General features: G+C 31.3%; 1 protein-coding gene across 3 annotated transcripts in view; it reads right to left on the reverse strand.

Annotated features, from left to right (window-relative positions):
* LOC118182129 (uncharacterized) overlaps positions 1-20,851 on the reverse strand; it is a 388,309-nt gene that overhangs the window by 41,956 nt on the left and 325,502 nt on the right. For all 3 annotated transcript variants that reach the window (XM_085820779.1, XM_085820778.1, XM_035351427.2), the window contains 6 exons: positions 20,562-20,691; positions 15,663-15,832; positions 11,078-11,235; positions 9,102-9,258; positions 5,148-5,233; positions 4,816-5,038 (listed from right to left, as the gene is read on the reverse strand). In XM_085820779.1, the coding sequence (XP_085676905.1) occupies positions 4,816-5,038; positions 5,148-5,233; positions 9,102-9,258; positions 11,078-11,235; positions 15,663-15,832; positions 20,562-20,691 (924 nt within the window). The remainder of the gene's footprint in view (positions 1-4,815; positions 5,039-5,147; positions 5,234-9,101; positions 9,259-11,077; positions 11,236-15,662; positions 15,833-20,561; positions 20,692-20,851) is intronic.

Here is a 20,851-nt window from a genome sequence, read left to right on the forward strand (position 1 = left end):
CCATACTAAAGTACTTATACGGTGGCTCCCAAAAGTGTTCGTTTCAAGTTCCAGTAAAATATTCCTTTATTCTTTAATAAAAATTAATATTTGAGAGTGAGAATTTTTTAATAGTATCTGCAATTTTCTCTTAGCAAAAAAACGCATTATGTACTTTATGAGCATAGTAAAAGTTTTTTTTTTTTTAAATTAGTAATCAAAAAGTAACAGAAAAGTTACTTCACAAAAGTCTTCACACACTTTAAAGAAATAACAATATTTTTGTAACTGTTGTTTGTAAAAAAAATTTTGCACTTGAAATTTTAAAATTTTCACAAAAATTTTCTTGAAGCAGAGCACCCGTGGAATCCATCTGATCTGAGTACTTGTGGAACAGTTTCAGGTGAAATTGAAAAAGAAAATTTTTCAGTAAATTCTCTGGAAATCTTTACAGCACTCAAACATGGATTATTCTTAATTTTCTAACTATAAATCTCTCATCACATTGAGTTAACTTTGCCAGACGATTTCTTCTTACTTCATTTTCCATTTTTTTTTTTTTTTTTTTTTTTTTTTTTTTTTTTTTTTTCTTAAAGCGTTTTATCGTGCACTGCACTGTAGAAGCGGATAGATTTATGGCTGTTGTTAATGGATGCCATTTTTTGATTGCACGTTGAATGTTAACAAAATCTGACTCGGTAATATTAACATTTATATTTAATTCTAGGATGATATATATTTTAACATATATTCACTTATACACAATCACATTGCATTTAGTTACAAGATGAGCATTTTTCAGTTCGCAAGTCCGCATGAGAAAAAATCAAGAAAGTCATGTTACAGCTACAATAACATCATGGAGGGAAAGAGAGGTGAGTGCGTACTTCACCGACAGCAGCCAGGAACCGAGTAACGAGTTCGAATTTTCCTCCAGAGAGGAAGAGGGAGAAAGCTGGTAGCGCCCTCTCTCGGGGCAGCGGACAAATAATAATAATAAAGAGTTCTCCACAGATTTACTAATTTAGCGATAGTCAATTTTCTACCCTTATGATAATTAGATCGATTTTCTACCCTTATGATGAAAAATTATCAATTTTTGAATGATATTTTCCTTACTACTACAGTCAAAAGTCGTTAATCCGGACTCATCGGGACTTCGGCGATTCCGGATTATAGATCATCAGTTTAAATCTGGTAAGATTGCATGCAGAAATTATAAAATTAAAAATATGAAACCGTAATTTATGAAATAAAGAACAATTATGATCTAAAGGGTATCAAAATTTACAAAAAAAAAAAAAAAGATTAATATTTATTTGTTTACTTCATTAAACATTTCTTTCAATGTAAGTTGTTTAAGTTGCTTCGTTTTTTATGTGATAATACATTCTCTTTAATTCTATAAACAAACATAATTTCTTGTTCAGTTACAAAGTTCCGCTGTTCAAGTCCTATAATTGCTGTGTCGAGAATACCGACTAATTTGTCAATCGAAATTTTTTCGTTTTCAATAACCTCTGTCACTTTCTTCGCTATCGGAAGCGAATTATAATGATGAGGAATTTGATTTAAATCATATCAAAGAAGGAGTACATTGAAATGAAATACTACACTTAGTAAGGAATTATAAGCCAAATAAAATAAAAACATCTGCCCTGAAGATAAGGATAGTGCTGACAGATGAACTTCCAATTCATTGCGCGCCACGCCACGGCGTTAAAGATAAACAAATTTTAGATAAACAAAGGATATGCCTTTATCCATTTTTTGCAGCAATTCCACTTTTTGTTTGATGAACATCGAAACTTACTTTCGTTTTGTAGATCCTTTGGGAGCTCCAGCATCGGAAATTCTATTTGACATAATCGAAAGTTCAAGTTTACTTTTATAAAATTGCTCTTACAGTCTGCAAAAAATAATAAGCCAGATCCAATTTGAAGATTAAGGAACAACGCAATCATCAACATTAACTGAAATAGATAATTAGATAATTTTAGCTTATACCGTCCGTTATACATAAAACGTGCACGCGAAAACGTATTCTGCGCTTGCGCACACACATATGCGCAGTCGTAAAGGTCTTACGTCCGAATTAACAACTTTTGACTGTATAACCCATTTTTAAGTATTAAATCAAATATAATGAAGCAAGCAAAGAACAAAGCCAAGCGAATTTTTAAATGTCAGCAAAATGCAAAAATATTAAAAAAAGTGGCAGGTGATAATTTTATGAAAATATTTCGGTGCAGAATCACTTTTGTGGCATGTTTTATTTACACCTCGTTACATTTCTTAATTTTAGAGAAAGAAAATAAATCAGTATTAAAAAAGAAAAATTGCATGGAGATGATATGAAAAAATATTGGGCTTTATATTCGAATTCAGTTCTAGGCTACAGCACGTTTTCTACAAATTCTGAAAGTGTAGGAGCACTTTTGGAAGCCACTATATATCACATATTTAGCTTTGTGCAGCTATTAAAGAAATGTTTTATAAAATTTTTTAAATTGAACAATAATTATTGGATGCTTTATTTAGGAAAGATATCTAAGAACTTCACAAAAACTAAAGTTTTAGTTGAAATAGTGCTCACTTTATTAGTGATGTTTGTTGGAATACTTATTTAATTTTATTCAAACACACAATAACTGTAAAAATAAATAGGAAAGGTTTTATTCTAAAACAAGTAATTGTAGGAATAAAAGGAAAACTTTTAGTCTAATACAAGTCACTGCATAAATAAAATGAAATATTAACTTGTGCAAAAATATATCAATCAATTTATTTTTATGTATCTCTATCTCAAACCTAACTTGTGTTATGAAAATTCTGCATTTTCTCGCAATGATTTTTTGACATCTTTTATCATAGAATTTCAAATTCAAAGAATCACTTCATAATTAATGCAGCACATAATTGAAACAACTTAAAGATAGAAACGTAATCATGCTTCACTGATGAATTTATTAGATACTTTTAGCAAAATAGTCTTGTTTACAATTAGCAAAATAGTCTTGTTACAATTGATTTTAGAAATGCTTCTTTAAAACCAGTTAATAGAACTTCAGATATTAATTTTCATTTAAAATACTTCCATTTAGAAATTCTTCATTATACCTAATGAAACAATAATTTACAAGAATCTAATTCACTCAAAATGTGTATGCATTTTCAACTCAAGACATGAAAAGAAGAAATTTTTTTCAGAGACATAACACATTTAAAAAGAGAAAAAGACAGAATAAAAACCCTAGCTTTTACAGAAAAGATTACACAGTATTACACATTATGCAACACTTCCTCAAAGTCAGTAAGATAATCTTATTTCTTAAAAGTAATTGAAAAGACTGCAAGCGATTTTTTAAAGCAGCTACAATACTTACTGATACTTCAGTTCCATAAAAGACCAGTATGTTTTTACAGTTTACAAAAGTAGTCCAAAAAAGATTTTTGGTTTCAGAAAAAAAGATTTTTGGTTTAAGGAAAAAAGAGAAAATATCATATAGTATTTGTTTTATGAAATGGATGAATAAAACATGATTTTAATCGCAAAAGCCTGTAATTTATTACAGTTTTCCAAATGTATTTGAAATCATATGAAGAACTGCGTGATAGGAAAAAAAAAGTGTCTGTCCATGCCGTCTAGCATATAGTCAGATTTCCAGCCTTTTCATTAATCTAAATTCATGGCAAATCTTTATTAGGATACACTTCTATATCCTGTAAACAGAATGAAGATCATTGATTTTATTCATCACATCTAATCTCCAATAACTCAGCTTAAATGCATCATCAACATTGCATCACTTCTAAGGTTTCCAATACAGTGTCTGAAAACTAGGAAAAGTGAAATTACACAACATGATAGGAGTTTTTCTGGTAACCTCGGAAGGCTGAAAATGTTTCCTAGATAAAATTATTGATAAATAATCCTTTGTTTAATGCTATTTTTGATTACATGTTTTGCTGAAATCGTCTATTTGGTTAAGCAAGGAAAATCTCAGATACCAAATAAATAACTATCCCAGAAATGAAACTTCGGAGTCGTTCATGTTACATAAGAGTGATTAAGAGAAATTAGAGATAGTTTTGAGTCATCACCATGTAAACAAATTATACATATGTCTGAATTTTTTTTTTTTGGCTAACATGCATATGATTTTAAAAAAGGCATTTTCTGCATATTGAAAGGATAAAGGTAGGATTTTTAAATTCACTTCACAGAGGATGATAATTACACTTGGATTAGTCAGCAAAAATCAAATTCATTTAACTTCACATTGCCATCTGAAGGTTTACATAAAATTTCTTTCTAATCTCTAAAACGAGCTACTACTGGCTGATTGATAAATCATTGATTGGTAATTTCATATTAAGTTTGATATAAGAGAAAGCAAACTAGTTATACATGAATTTCCTCGGTTTTCCACATATATAATGTTGCATACAAATTTCTTTCTTTCAGAGGAAAGAGAATGCATATCTAAGGAAATTCTAAAGTACATAAATTCCCAACTTAATTATTATTTAAACCCATATACTGAACTGGAATATTCCAGATGCCCCACTAACTATAATTGTGTTATTTTATACTTGGTGGTCAAGAGTTATTTTTCTATTCCTACTAATTCTTCATATCTTCCTTTTTCGAGGACCTGCTATCAATCTAAATTCATTGGCAATGTTTAATTCCCCAAAATGTATCACAATGGGTAACACCATAGTTGTATATACTTTTAATGAAATATTCATATTGTTATTGATTATCTTCATCAAATAGTGATTTTAATTATTCTTTTATAAAGTATTTAAAAAAGAAAAGGAAAAACTTACTGTTTCTTTGGACATCCACCATGACAGTCTTGAAATGACTTGAAATGCCTTCATTGTTAGCAGAATAGATATGAAGGTTATAAGCTAAATCTTTATGTAAATTTTTAAGCTCTGCATATGGAACAGAAGAGTTCACAACACTAGTAGTTAAATTTGTTGAATTTTCTAAACACACAATGTAATAACGAAAGTTTTCTCCATTGAAGTGCCTTTTTGGAACAGGCTAAAAAATTTACAAATAATGTGAATTAAACACTAAATGATATATATCTTTTACAGAAAAAGTCAAAAAACATCTCATTAATTATATTTGTAATAAGAATATTGCTTACCTTCCAATATAAAGTAACTGATCGAAAATGTTCAAAATGATGAAGTTCAAAAGCTTCAGGTGCAACATCCGGTGTTAAATATGGGACTAAAAATATAAATGCCAAAGTAAAAAATTTACATGTCAAATTTAAGAAAATCATATTTACCAGCATAATTGGTACTGTTCTGTTATCGTGACTGGATTCAGAAATGTATGAATGTGTGCATGTGTGTGTATGTATGTGCATATATGTGTATATGTATACACACACATACATTCTTACTTGCATATATATATGAACATATACATCCATACATACATTTCTGAGTCCAGTACTGATAACAGAAAATACCATATAATCCTACCCATTTTTCCTCTAATTTTACCATTTGAAAAATCAACAGAAGAAAATTCTGTAGTATACTGCTTCAAAGGAGAGGATTTAAAGGAAAAAATATACAACGTTATACATCCTTTCACTACAAATAAAGCAAAAGCAAAATTTAGCAAAGTTAAACACAAAAGCAAAATTTCCTTTCAAGCTACAATTTAAATCCAAATTCATATTATTAATAAAGGCTCATAACAACAAATTTTAAAGAATCTAAGCAAGGAGAAAATTACAAATTACACAGTGCATTTTCAATGCCAATGGTCAGAGGCACAGTCAGTGCTTTTATTGCCCAGCATCATCTATTTGCCATTCCTTTTGATGTATACCAAAAATCTATAAAAATTCCAAAATGATGCATAGGGAAGTAAATCAGTTTTCTGTATTTATTTCCAAAATAAAGCCTTAGTTCCAACATTCTAAAGTAAAGTACTATTTTGCTCGCTTATTTGTTAGCTGATTTGTCAATGATATTCTAGAAGTCTGTGTTTCATTAATCCAGTTTCTGTTCTGTAAAGATTACAATAAGATTTCAATGTAAAATGATCCTGTTTAAGTTTTGGCATTTGTTAATTCACTTTTATTAAGGAAAACTCCTCTCATCCTTCCCTTCTGGAATAAACTGCGAAAGCTCAAGATGATTACTCTTCCTCTTCTCGCCTTTGTCTTCTCAAGCAGTAACAGCTTTATAACTCTGAAGCATTATTTTTTCTGTTGGAATTCTTGCTTATTTATGTCTGTCACTGTGACTGTGATTTAATTCATATTCTATTTTACACTTGAAAATATCAATAGAATAAGTAAAACATAGTAAAACAAAAAACTACTGAAGTTTTATTGTGATTTTTTCTATAATACATTTAGTATAAGAACAGTTCTTTCCTCGAGTATTCAATGTGACAGTTTTATAACCTGAAAATTTCCATTTCACCAATGACCAAGTGATTATATTGACTGAATGCTGGTACCTCAATGTGATGTGTCAAATTTCAGAGAATGGACTAGCTTCATGAGCATTTTCGTGGTTTACTTTATGTGTAACATGAATATAAACCAATGCCACTTTCATTATATAAATAATTTTGATTTCAATAGATCTGAATTCTTTCTGCTCCCATGATCTGTATGATTAACCAATGTTTAATTACGCTTTGCATGAATCTGTTGCACAGAGTAGATTTAAGCTCTAGCTCCCTTCAGCTATGCCCCTGCCAATGGTGTCCTACTGTAACATGAGTCACATGGATAAAGATAATGTGGTGATATTTAACTGTTGCAGCTAACTTGCCCTTTTTAGAGAAGGAGAATCTTCTTATGAAAGACAAAAATGTATTCTCTTGCACGTATTGAAGCTTCCAGAAGCAAGAAATAGTACCTCTATAATCTGTGTCCACCTTGCTCCTTTGTTTATCTTTTATAAAAGTGTTATGATTTCTATCTACACTGTAACAATACTCATTTCTTCCATATTCTTCTATGATCTGTGCTATCGCGCAACACATATTAATTCCATATATTCTTGAACAATGGCTGCATTCTACAATTAACTTCACTCAGTATATTTAACTTTTTTGGGTAAATTAATGATGTTGTCGAGTCATTAGGATTTTTTTGCTGAACGTGTGAAAAATGTGCAGTGCTCTCACCAAGACTTGAACCCTGGACCATCGAGTATGGATGCGTCAAGTATGCATTTGGAAGGGAGGGAGAAAATACCTTTTCATGAAGAAGATATAAAAGTTAAGTTCTGAATTTTTTTTCTATCAGATAATTAATTTATTATGACTAAAGTATCATTTGACCATTGTTTTACTCTTTTATGAACTAAAAAGCATCTTTCAAATTCATGCATTCAGATTATACATCTCAAGTGTTATTTAATTAATTTAATTTATCACAGTCAAATCTCTATTATGTTGAACTATTATGTTTCACTTGCATGAAACCATAAAATTTTTTACAAGGATTTTTAATTCATTTTGTTGATAGCAAGATAGATTGATAATACCATCTAAAAACTAAGAATTTAAAAAATAATACTTATACTGGAAGTATTTCTTTTTATTTCTGACCAAAATTCCCTTTGCTTACCATGGGAAGATTATTTTTTATTATTTCTAAATTGATTCTCTTCAAATAAATAATAATAATAATAAAAGCTTTAATATTTTAATATTTTTCTTACATTAAATTTAACTTAAATTACAGTAAACCATTTTATTTTTTTATCATGCAATACATTCAGATGATAAATTCTAGCTAAAATGCTTTCTTTTCTGGTAAATGGCATAGTTATTTTTTTAACATAAGTATGCATTTTTTTAACATAAGTAACATAAGTTCTATCATCATTTGGCTACCTTCTGTAGATGAATTATCAATAATCATGGAACACAACCTCCAACTCAATATGAAAATTAACTAATTTTTAATATGTGCAACTTTCAGATATTTCCAAATGTAATGTCACATATCTGAAATAATTAACTGTTCTGAAAATTGTACATGCCTCTAATAAATAATTTTGGTACTTTTCCGTTTCGCCGGTGCAAATCTCGCCAAGCAGACTTACAGCATACAGTATACGCATAAAATATTCTTAGAACTAAATTTTTTTTCTTTTGAAGGCATAAACATATTAATATGACTTAAAATTTTGTAAAAAGGCAATAAAAAAGACAATAAATTTGTAAAAAGACAAATTTAAGAATTTACTATGCTTTCATGGTTCAACATCCTGATTCGGTGGTTCGTATCACGTGACACAAAGTGATCTCATCTCACGTAAACTACGCTACAAAATATAATTCTCTCGGTAATTATCTGCATTAATTTCAAGTTAAATCTTTATTTGGAGTACAAGTTTAAATGCAAGAATTATTTCAATTCGTACAAATAGGTTACTCAGAAATTATGCAAAACCGCAGTGCTTTACTTCGCTAGTGCATTCTCATTATATTGATGAATTTAACTCTTAGTTTTGCCTTTCCTATATTTTCGCCTTTGGGCGAGCGGTCTGATTGCATTTTAATTGACTTAATTATCACAAATGGTCTTAGGGTATAAAATTTAACTATCTTTTGTAAAATTTCTATGTAATTATATGCCAGTATTGAAAGAAACAATCTGATAAGAAATGGCTGCGAATTGTTTTGAAAATGAAGCGTAAAAGGTTACCAGTGAAGATATTCCTTTTGGCATCAGTTGTACCATAATTGGCGACTTTATCGTTTGCGCCGGCAAAACGGAAAAGTACCATAATTTTCATGGATAAAATCAAAAGAATATTTCTGCAGAACAATGCAATCAAATATTTTAAAATTTAGCAACACAATGTAATGTAACTAAAATAAAATGTAACAAATTACAGAACTAATTTTCTAAATTAACAGATCATTTGATTCTCATAATGAATTTCTAATAACTGATTTATGATTTGCAGCCTGCTAGTAGTTAAAGCAGGCCATTTTTTATACCTTTCTTTAAGGCTTATGGCACAGCACACTATTTTTCAAATCTAAATGTAATTTAATTACTTTAAACTGTACATATTTATTTAAATATAGAATGATCTGTACTTACCATCAGCATTAGTTCTGACAATTAATGATCTCAGAGGACTCCACATATCATCTTTATTTGTGTATTTTGAGCGGCAGCGTAATGATATATTGTATGAAATAAAAGGAATCAATCCATCGATTGTGTAGTTTGATGTACCATTTCCTGCATTAATAACCTAGTAATAAATTAATCAATTTATCCATAATGAAACAAATTACTTATAAAGCTTAAGTATCATTATTAATTTAAAAGAAATATAAGCACAGGGAGAAACCATTACTTGGCTTTAAAATACAAAAAGGTTAATAATCGACAATAAATGATAATAACCACTAAGATTTCACAAGAAGCAAGTTGAAGCCATTTCTTAAATACAAAAGGCTGAATATTGACTTATTTTAAATTCCTAATCAGCATCATTTTATAAATATAATTTCCCAATTTTTTATGTCAAGGTTTAATTTCTTAATATATAAATGCTGTTAAGGTACATGAACAAAAGTAAATAAAATAATAAAGAATAATTAATTAAAATTAAATAAAAAGTAAAGAGATTAATAAAAATTTAACTTGTTCAGTTGAATATATCACAAATAGTTAACACCAGATCTCATCTTGTTTACAGATTCCAATTTCACTCATGGAACTTTGCCATCTACTGAGAGAAAAAAAAATCTCAAGAGAGATGGAGAAAATTAAATTGTGGAAGTTCAGAAAAACATATTTACTAAGCAAAAGGACCATGCTAAAGTGTCAAGGAACCAATGAATTGTCAGCACAGAAAACAGAAGTAAATGAAAATGGTAATACATAGTATCTCTTTTGTTGTCAAGCAAATGTGAAGATATAGCTGGGAGAAAGTGATAAAAACACATTTAAAAAAGTTGATTCCTTTAATACAAACTAATTCTAATTTTTTTCTACAATAAATATTGAACTATTAATAATCAACTGCTTTTTCCCATTGCTAAATATTCTAGTTTATTTTATACTAGTATATATATAATAATGTAGAATTAAATGCAACAAATGTTGTTGTATTGATTGCATAGATGTAGAAATATTGCATTTCATAGATGTTGATCCATAAAAAACAGCAAACTTGGCAGCCAATGCAGGTTAAATATTCATTTTTATTCCAATTAACATTTGCAGCAAGAAAAAACTTGGTTCTCTAATAATAACTTGGTTCTGCCTATTTCCAAAATATTTACATTTTTATATCAGTGCAATTGGAAGTAAGCAGCATTTTATGGCCAACAGAGCTAGAAGCAAAGTGTGTATTTATCCAATATAGCAGCTTATTAAGAGAAAGATTTTGATTCAGAAAATTTTAAGTTCCAAATTATTATATAAAAAGTATTCTCATCATTATCTAAAAGTCATATGATGGAATAATCTAGAAATGATGCAATTCAGAAAAAGTCATTACTGTTTTTAGAATAGAGAGGGGAAGCACCCAAATTAAAATGAGGAATTAAGGGGGCTTTTGCTAATTTAGGCTATAATTTTGATTCACATAAATTTTGTTTTACATATGTATCAGGTGAGTTTCATGAAAGACCACAAAAAAGGTTTCTTTCTGAGAAACTAACATATTTTATCACACTATATTATTGATTTCACATAAAAATACTTAAAAATTAATCTTTTTTTATTTATAAAATGCAGCATATAGTAAATAAAAAAATTTTTTTTATTTATAAAATGCAGCATATAGTAAATAATTTAATATGTTAATGAAATACAAAAAACCAAAAATTCAAATAAATTTCCTGACACAATTTTTGCCAAATCACGAGCAACAAAGAACTACTAATTATTTTTAAATATGCTTAATATTACTGATTTAACATCTATTTAATACTGATAACAGTAAAACTCCCAATTTTTATATTTCAGTTAGATAAAGAATAGCATGTGCATTTAAATAAAAATTATTTCAGTAATATTACACCAACTAATTAGCAAGTAAAATAAAATTATTAACTTACTAATTTTTTAGATTCATAATTAATCTCTTCAACCCAGATCTGATATTGAAGATCAGAACTGTCCATCACATCATGCATATCTGGAGGTAACCAATAAACTGAAATATGCTGTTTTCCAGTTTCTGATGTTGAAAGGTTTTCTGGGCTATTTGGAATAACTAAAAGGAAAAGACATTTTTATTCTACTGTGTACTGCATTATTAAGTTCTTGTTGTACTAAGTCAGCTACATATTACAGTATATGAAATTTACCAACACAATTAAAGTAATATTTTAATAAGAATGCATAATGCATTAGAATAACTTGTATGTTTATTTCATCAGACCTAGTTGTACATTCATGTTAGTGACTGGATGTTTACATATGAAGCTTAATGAAAATGTTCCCATAGATGGCAATGCTTTCTATTTTGTCAGGATATGACATCCATGAATTGAAAACAAACACTTTAAAGATATTTCCATCAAGAAGTTTAGCTAAAATATTTAGATTCAAATAATTTTTTCAAATAAAAATAAACAGGTAAACAATGTTTCAAGGGAAGAAATACAAAATGATATTATAGCAAGCTAAGAGTTAAAAATAAAATGTTAAACTTTAGGACTGATTCTGAAAGATTTTATTTATACTGTCATCTTTAAATCAGAGTTAATTATTAATTTATAAAGAATAATTTTGACAGTTATGAATTTAGTCATAAAAGTGACCATACTTTGACTTCCAGCTCTAGATTCTAATAACAAAAATAAAAACCAAAAAAATTCAATTATGCAAATGTACTTTGAGCCCAGTAGATAGCATTTAACAGGTTCTGGCATTACAAAATAAGGTGAGCTAAGTGAAAAGTAATACATTATCGATAGTATAGCAATCGAGACTATAAAAGCAGCCACTTCAAGACGCAGGTGGCGTCAAATAAGACAACAACTAAGAAAAAGCTTTGCTTCATTTTGAAATCGTTAATGGATTTTATTTATATGAGCTGTTAAGTGTACAGCTCAATTTTGGCACAATAAGCGGATTCTGAATTCTAATTAAAAAACAAACATGAAGCCATAACACAGCTTATGAGGATTCTTGAAAGCATTCCTCAACTTTATTAGTCCAAAGGGACTTGAATCCCGAAGGACTATTACTTTCGTTTTGGCATTTTGCGTCGGACGGATAAATGTCGGTTCACTTTTCAAACTGTTGCCATAAAATGTTAGAGTCCTGCATTATATTTGAAGAAATTAAATAATGAAAATCCGCATAAATGTATGTATATTTCTCACATTGTCATAAAATAACAGTACATAGAGTCATCGAATTTTGAATAACGTAATCCTCCAACGAATATGAGCATGTGGAAGACCAAATTTGAAATTTGAAATTTGTTTTATGGTCGATTTCCTATTTTTTAAAACTTTGACAAATTTTTGATTAACAAACTCAAGGATTTCAAAGCGAGCAATGGCAACGTTGTGCAGAAAAAACATTTTTATCTCCAGCGCGTGAGTCTCTGTATCGGAAATTCTAAAGATATGCTCGTTTTAAAACTATTTTGCGATATTGCTGTTGCACTGGATCTTATGGTTTAAGTGCGAGGAACATGATATTTAATAAAGAAAGGTAACACACAAAATGTTAAAAAACGCCCCTTTGGACGTAATTTAAAATCTGAAACATGCTAAAAATTCTCTTCAGTACGGAATAACTCGTCTTTAGACTACAACATCGGCGATCAAACCAGTTCAAAAGAATTCTATCTGCTTTACGATTCTCAAACTTTTAGCGTTATCTCGCAAAGTCTTCAAGAGGTACTTAGGGAAACTATCGTTAATACACATTAAAATGCCCAGTATATATGTATATACATATTTCGAATATGGAATAATAATAAAGTCCAGTAATTCGGCATTCCTTTCAACCAAGGTTTAAACCTTGCTTTTCACTGACATTCCTGGCGTAAGATGGCGGCACTAGCATTCGAAGAGCCTCGTCAGTTGCTTCACGTTTTTCGGACTTTTCTAATTTGTCTTTACTCAAAGTTCGATGTATATATATATACATTATTTGGGTGCTTCTTTATCATATTGGCCCCCAACCATATTTAGAGATTTTAGATTTGCGTAAACATCTTAGATGCAATTTTGCCAAGCTCGTGAAGGGCAAGTGGAAAAACAAACAACACAATAAATAATAACAACAATGATACTCACATGTCATTTCCTAAGGATATTTTTAAGAATTCTTACCCTTATAATTATTATTTTATAGCATGTAATTGTTCCAGTCCCAACTGCAGCACTTTCACACACATGTTTGTTACACCATTTCACAGACGTCAACGCCTCTGCCCAAGAATACATTGCAATTTTTAACATAGCACCTCCAAATAAAATATAAAGTTTCATGCTGCGGCCATTTTTGCATTCTTTTGTCAGGTAAAAAGACTTCTTTCTTGAAAAAACGATATGGCATCCACTTTATTACATGGCGAAGATTATTAACATCATATTAACAACAACAATTTTTAAAAAAATGAATTTTACATTACGCCCATGGAGGCTTTATTTATTTATTTTTACGTTCTGTGTGATACCTTTATTTATTAAATATTATGTTTTTCGCACTTATACCATACAATTCAATTCAACAGCATCGCAAAATAATTTTAAGATGAGCGTATCTTTAGAATTTCTTATACACAGTCTCGGGCTCTGAAGATAATTCCTTTTTTTTTTTTTTTTTTTTTTTCCTCGTACAGTGTTGCCATTGCTCGCTTTGAAATCGTTGACTTTGTTAATCAAAAATTCGTTAGAGTGTTACAAAATACGAAATCGATAATAAAACAAATTCCATATTCCAAATTAAGGCTTCCAGATGCCCATATTCGCAGGAGGATTACGTTACTCAAAATTTGATAGCTCTAGGTATCGTTGTTTTATCACAATGCGAGAAACATACATACATTTACGCAGATTCTTCATTATTTAATTCCTTTAAATATAACACAGGGTGATAATGTTTCTTGAAAAGTAAAACGATTTGAAAAGTGAAACGTACATTTAAAGTTTTCAACGCAAAATGCCAAAACGAAATTAATTGCCCTTCTGGGCTAATGCCATTTAGGATTTAAAAAAATCTGAAAGCTTTCAGATTTTACATTACATCCCAAAGGGGCATTTTTTTTAACGTTTTATGTATTTATTTTATTCATTAAATATCATGTTCTTCGCGTTTAAACCATAAAATTCAATTCAACAGCAATATTGCAAAATAATTTTAAAATGAGAACATTTTTAGAATTTCCGATACACAGTCACGCGCGGCGAAGATTTTTTTTTCTTTTCTTTTTTCTTTTTTTTTAATCGTAGTTTTGCCATTGCTCGTTTTGATATCGTTGAGTTTGTTAATCAAAAATTTTTTAAAGTGTTACAAAATATGAAATCGATAATAAAACAAATTCCAAATTAGGGCTTCCAGATGCCCATTTTCGGTGGAAGATTACGTTATTCAAAATTTGATGGCTCTACGTACCGTTGTTTTATCACAGTGTGATAAAATACATACGTTTATGCAGATTCTTTATTATTTAATTTCTTTAAATATAGCAGAGGACGATAATATTTGGTGGCAACAGTTTAAAAACTGATTCGCCGTTTATAGTGCATCGACGCTAAATGCCAAAACGAAATTAATAGCCCTTCTGGGCTGACGCCCTTTGGACTAAAAAAGAACGAATAAAATTTTAAATAAAAAATGCGCATTCGAAAACCTCATCACGATGAATAAATAATATAAGAAAACGAGGCCAGATCAAAAATACAACACGGTGCTAATATACAATTACGTGGCGAAGTATAAGAACATGCACTCGATGCTAATATATGATCATGTGGTGATGTATAAAATAACTACCATAATTTGCTTTCTTTATCTTTATTTATTTAGAATATTTTCAAAACTTAGTAAAAATGGTCAAATGGAAATAAATGGAAACATTTACGATTCATCAAAAGCTTGATAATATTAATTCAATAACGGAGTTAGTCCAAGTTTTTAATGCAAATATAAAAATTCGTTTATGCAAACTTGATTAAACTCATGCAGTGTTCCAAGATGAATTCAGTGCAAAAGACTTAACTTTCACAGCTGCTGAGAAATTACATATAAACAATATAATTTCCTTCCCTTATTTCTTTAACTGGAACTTCCATGAATTTATTTCATCTACTGTTATCACATTAGGTCAAGTTTCTCTGTCATTTTAATTTCTACAGTTCAAGAAGTTTAAATTAAACCTCAGAAACTACAGAATTATAAATTTTGGCACTTTTTCACTGATTCTTGACGCTAATCACCATCTTTAATATTTGTTTTTCGCAGAAGTTAAATTGCGCCAAAGCCCACCGAATCCCGACTTCGGTACTTAGTTTTTGAGATAAATTTTAATTTTAGCTAGATCGCAATCGTTACCTCACAAATAATACAGCCCAATATTTTGGCGCCTTTATGAGGTGACGTTACTAATGGCATAGGTTATAATATTCACAGAAATCTCAGATATTGCTACAAACTATCTAATTAATTACTACAAACCTATTTCAAAATGATCAATAGAAAATTCTTGGGATGAAGATCCGAGACTATTGTTTCCTTGCACAAAGAATGTAAGATTTCGAGTACTAATCTGATATGGTGGATCAGTATCACCTCTCCATTGGCAAAAAGTATTGTTAGACGTTTCACTTGGACACAGTTGTAATACACTGGAAAAAAATACACACATATGAATGGCATTAAAATTAGTGTACTATAGCAATTTATCAAAAAAAATTGATTATCAATTAATATAAAATATGTTAATCATTCAAATCAATTCACAGAATAAGAATGAACTAAATGAAAAAAATGAACGGTTAAGATTTACAACGAAAATATGGATCATTAGATTTGCTCTGAAAATAAGTCTTCAAAGGTATACTTCATGGGTTTATTTCTCTGCATCAAATATTTTGCGTCTAAAGATACCTCTTCAATTCATACTTATAAGATTTCTGGTTTTATGGTAATTCTTTCAGACATTAATAATCATATTGTTATTTTGGGGCAGATGCACGTTTTTCATAATACAATTCGCTTAAGTGTATATGTTTAGTTATTATGCTATTTATTTTGTCATCATTTGCATACAGTCATCCAAGAGCAAGACAAATATCTTCCAAATAAATGGTCACGGTTCACTTATATGCGATGATTTATTGATAAAAACAAGACAGCAGAATTCAGTTTCTGATTAGAATCATGAATGAAAATTCATGATCTATGACCAAGCAAGGGAAAATTGCTAAAGTTTGCGAAATGATAAAGCTTCACATTGCAGCGCCAAAAAATATAGTTGGAAAAATCCCAAATTTGGAGTCTGTATTTGTTATCATACGAGGTGAAAATGATTAAAATTTCAGGTGCCTAGGCAAATAGGATGCATGAGGTATCACAGTTAAATCTGATTCAACAGATGTAGAAGATGGTCATAAAAAACAAACCAATTGTCCTTGCACTGACACTGACCTTATGCAGGTCTTCCTGTAGACTGTAGAGCGAGAACAACATGATGAACAACTGACAGACTCCTAAAAAGACAGAATTCTAGGATCAAGAGAAGAGGATAATTTGTGCCTTGGCATTGTAGCATGTTTTAGATCGGTGCTAGTACAATTAGAAGTAAGTGCTTGCGGTCGATAGATGGAAGAAGATTCGACACGTCGAATGCGAGAGGATTGGAACACCTACCATTATGACAGAACGAAAAGACAGATATATGTCGTGTATGGAAATACTGGATCTGGCCACTACTTCTTCAGCATTCATACAACAATGGAGAATAGTGAAACTCTGTTGGCACTGTTCGTCGATAATTGCTGCAGTAAGGGCTTGTAACTTGGCATTCTCTCTTGTGACTTCCTTTGACCTTTCATCCAAGTCAGACAATACGATCCAGTTCAATTGACGATGAATGGGGATATATGGTCTTTACCAAAGGTTAACAGGTATATTGTCCCACATTCATCATTAACTAGATTAATTTTAAATAATAATAATTAAATTAGTTACATTTTTTATATCATAATACATAATTTAAATGCATCAGTCAAAGGCTGCGTTGATGTAGAGAATGAGACCGTGAATAGCAGTAAATCATCTTCTGTGACATATATAAACACAGTTCAGAGACTCATGGCTGACTTTCGTACGCTGACATAACGCCTTTAGGACGGTAATATTATAGAGCTCCATATTGCTCTTACTACCAGCGTCATGTTATGAGATGCTATCCGATTTCATTTACGTTGTCGTCTTTTACAAACCGCAGGTCCTTTAAATTTTAACTACTATATTCATGGAATCAAACGTTTTACCTTTGATATAGAATACCTTTACAATACAATTATCTAGGGGCTACGTTACAACACGGCGGTGCTACTGCCCATGTTAACATATCGCAATTTTTTTTAACCAATGGCGGGCTCTCAGCCTACTTTGGCTTGGCCGCTACTAAGGCCAGAAGTGAAGGTCACTTTATTATGGGGGCAACCTAAGAAGTGGTCTACCTTTGCCTATGAAGGGACGGACTTTTACAACCATGTCTTCTCGAGGATTCGAACCCGGGCCCTTTGGTGGCGCAATCGGCTTCCCTAATCACTATACCGTCTGAATAGAATACCTTCACGATATAATTATCTTGGGGTTACGTTACAACACGGCAATGCTACTGCCCATGTTCACATATCACACAATGTTTCTAGTGTGTTTATTTGGCCTCCGCGGTCACCCGATTTGTCTCTCATAAAACACATGGACCGCTAGAAGATTAGTCCTATGTCATTCTGCGCAATTACAACCTACAAGTTATAGATACGTACTCAATCTGCATATAAAGACATTCCACAGACAGATATCCAAAATCTGTATGTGTCACTACCACGCAGCGTACGATCACTTAACGCACTAACGGGGAATAATTTGTTTATTTGTTTGGGTGATTATGGCAAAGCCTCGAGGGCTATCTGCCTTAGAGGAGGGATGCCTTCGTGGAGGACTTTCTAAGGGGAACTGGCTCGTATACACGTTACACATGGGGAAAACCACGAAAACGCCCATGCAGCCAGCCCGTTCACGGGATTCGAACCTCGGACCGAACTACAGTGTTCAGCGACTTTACCGCTCGGCCGCTGGTGTGCCAAACGGGAATAAAAATAAAACCCTAAATTTATTTCTTCTGAATAAGTTTTCAAATATTAATCTTCCATATTTCAAATCAAACGCAAGTTCCGTAATAACTATCTTAAGTTACAATAAATATCTTCATTGTAACTCAATTTTTTTTTAATGTGGGCAGCTTCTCTGAACAGCAACGTATGCAGATTAGAATTCACTGAGTTAATTCTCACGTATGAACTTAGCTGACTACGCCATTAAAGACAGAACAGGAATACTAACACCATTAACAGGAAGCTTGAAACTTTTGTCATTTATTTATTGCCTTCAAACAAAATCATTTTTTTTTCCCAGACGTTATATACACACACTGACCAATGAATTAGAAACCTTTGAGATTTTCATTTGAATGCGTGCTAAGGATGAAGTATGCAATTTTGTTTTATGATGTGAGTTACACACGTGGTTAAAATGCCAGTATAAGTCAGGTGTAAGAATGCTTTTCACGATGAATGAGTAAAATGGGAAAAACTACAGATCTTTCACCATTTGAAAAGCGCATATTGTTGGTGCTCGTTTATCAAAGGCCTCAATTTTGAAGACAGCAAATCCCACTGGGTTCTCAAAAACAGCTCCTCTACTGAAGGTTTTCAAAAGTCGGAATGAGAACCCACAGTCCTTCTTTAGAAGATTCAGCTGCAGTTCGAACACAGTTTTCCAAGAGAGTGATCGGTGTCGTCTCCGACGAATTGAACGGCAGAACAGAGATTCTACTGTACTTCAACTGATACAGATCGTCAACCATGGCTTTTCCTAACAGATTTCAGCTCGAAGCCTAAGCAAAGATTTGCATAGGATAGGAATGCATAGTCGGGCGCATGTGAGAAAAACCACTCATTTCTGCCCGACATGCAAGAATTCATTTGCAGTGGGGTTGGGAAAGAAGACACTGGACATCTGAGGACTGGAAGCGGGTAATGTGGTCACGGGAATCACGCTACACCTTATTCTGCACTGATGTACGACGTCGTATTTGGCGAGAACTCCATGAACCCATGAATCCATCTTGCCTTACTCGAACTGTGCAAGGGTCTGGTGGGAGTATCATGGTATGGGGCATGCTGTGCTTGCATGCAGGTGGTGCCTTAGTGTTCCTCGAGAGTAAACAAACAACCCTGAGATACCTAGATATACTGGCAGATCAAGTGCAGACTACAATGTTGTATTTTTACCCTGATGGCGACAGGAACTTCATGGACGACAATGCATCGTGCCAGAAATGTTCAAAATTGGTTCGCTGAACATCAGTATGACTTCTAACACTTTTCCTGGGCACTGCATAGTCATGATCTTAACACCATCGAATATCGAAATCGAAATTCGGTAGGATATGGTGGAAAGACGCATCCGACAGCACTCTTGTCTTCCATCTAATTTACAAAATATAAAAAGCTGCATAGCTAATGCATGGTATTCTCTGGACGTAAATGCAGTCCACAAGCATGTAGATTAGATTGTCAAAACGAATCAGAGCAGTTATCCGTGTAAAGCCCAATAAAATACTGACCTTGTGTTTCTAATTCATTGGCCAGTGTGTGTAATATGAGAAAGCCTGTCGACTTGAAGCTTGATTGTAATTCATGAAAATCAGATTATGTTTATATTATTAATTGTGAAAGAGAGGAAGAATTATGGAAGTTTGAATTCTGCGATCCTAACTAATAATTCGTTAAGCGATCAAAGTTTCAGATAAATAAGTTGATAATGTCACTAAATTCGAGAAATCTATCAATTCAATTAACCTCCAATGGCAGCAATTATATGCAAACTGCAAGTTCGAATATCCACAATATTTTGAATAAAAGAATATAATAAAATAATTACACATTTACGAAACAAATATTTATACATTACAGCACTTCTTACAAGTTAAATTAAGAAAATTATCATGATTATTTATTATTACTGCAAAGAACATAAATTCTAACTACCATATACTGAAAACTTGTTCGGAATTTATTCTAGTGAAAGCTGGCTTGCAATGTGATTACAGATGGGGAAATGACGAAAACCCAGTGCAGGCTGCCGGTTCAACTGCCAAGAATCAGATTCGGATAACGTCGAGTGTTCATTGCTTTTATGTATTTACCAGCTAACTAGAACACTTAATCTTTCATATGAATGCAGGTGTAAGTTTAGAATAAAACAGAAATTAGGATATAATGCTATTTACCACTAAATTTACATCTGAAAAACACTGTATATTTTATTAAAACTTACGATTTAGATATCCATGTTTTGCGCAGTGAATAGTTAGTTGGAACCCCACTAGGTTCAATATCCCAGGAGCATGTCAGATTATCAAAATTACGGCTAATGCACTTGAAGTTAGAAACATTGTGAGGAGGATCTGAAAGAGATATATAAAAATTTGAAATTAATCAAACACACACACACAAAATAATAATAATAATAATAATAATATAATAAAATAAAAGTGTTTTTATAACACAACTTCACTTCACATTTGATTTGGAAATATGATCTTACACGAAAGTTCACGTTATGAA

The sequence above is a fragment of the Stegodyphus dumicola genome, chromosome 7 (assembly GCF_044657685.1).
Source record: "Stegodyphus dumicola isolate Sdum_Otavi_A_Nest chromosome 7, ASM4465768v1".
In the NCBI taxonomy this organism is placed as follows: Eukaryota; Metazoa; Arthropoda; class Arachnida; order Araneae; family Eresidae; genus Stegodyphus; species Stegodyphus dumicola.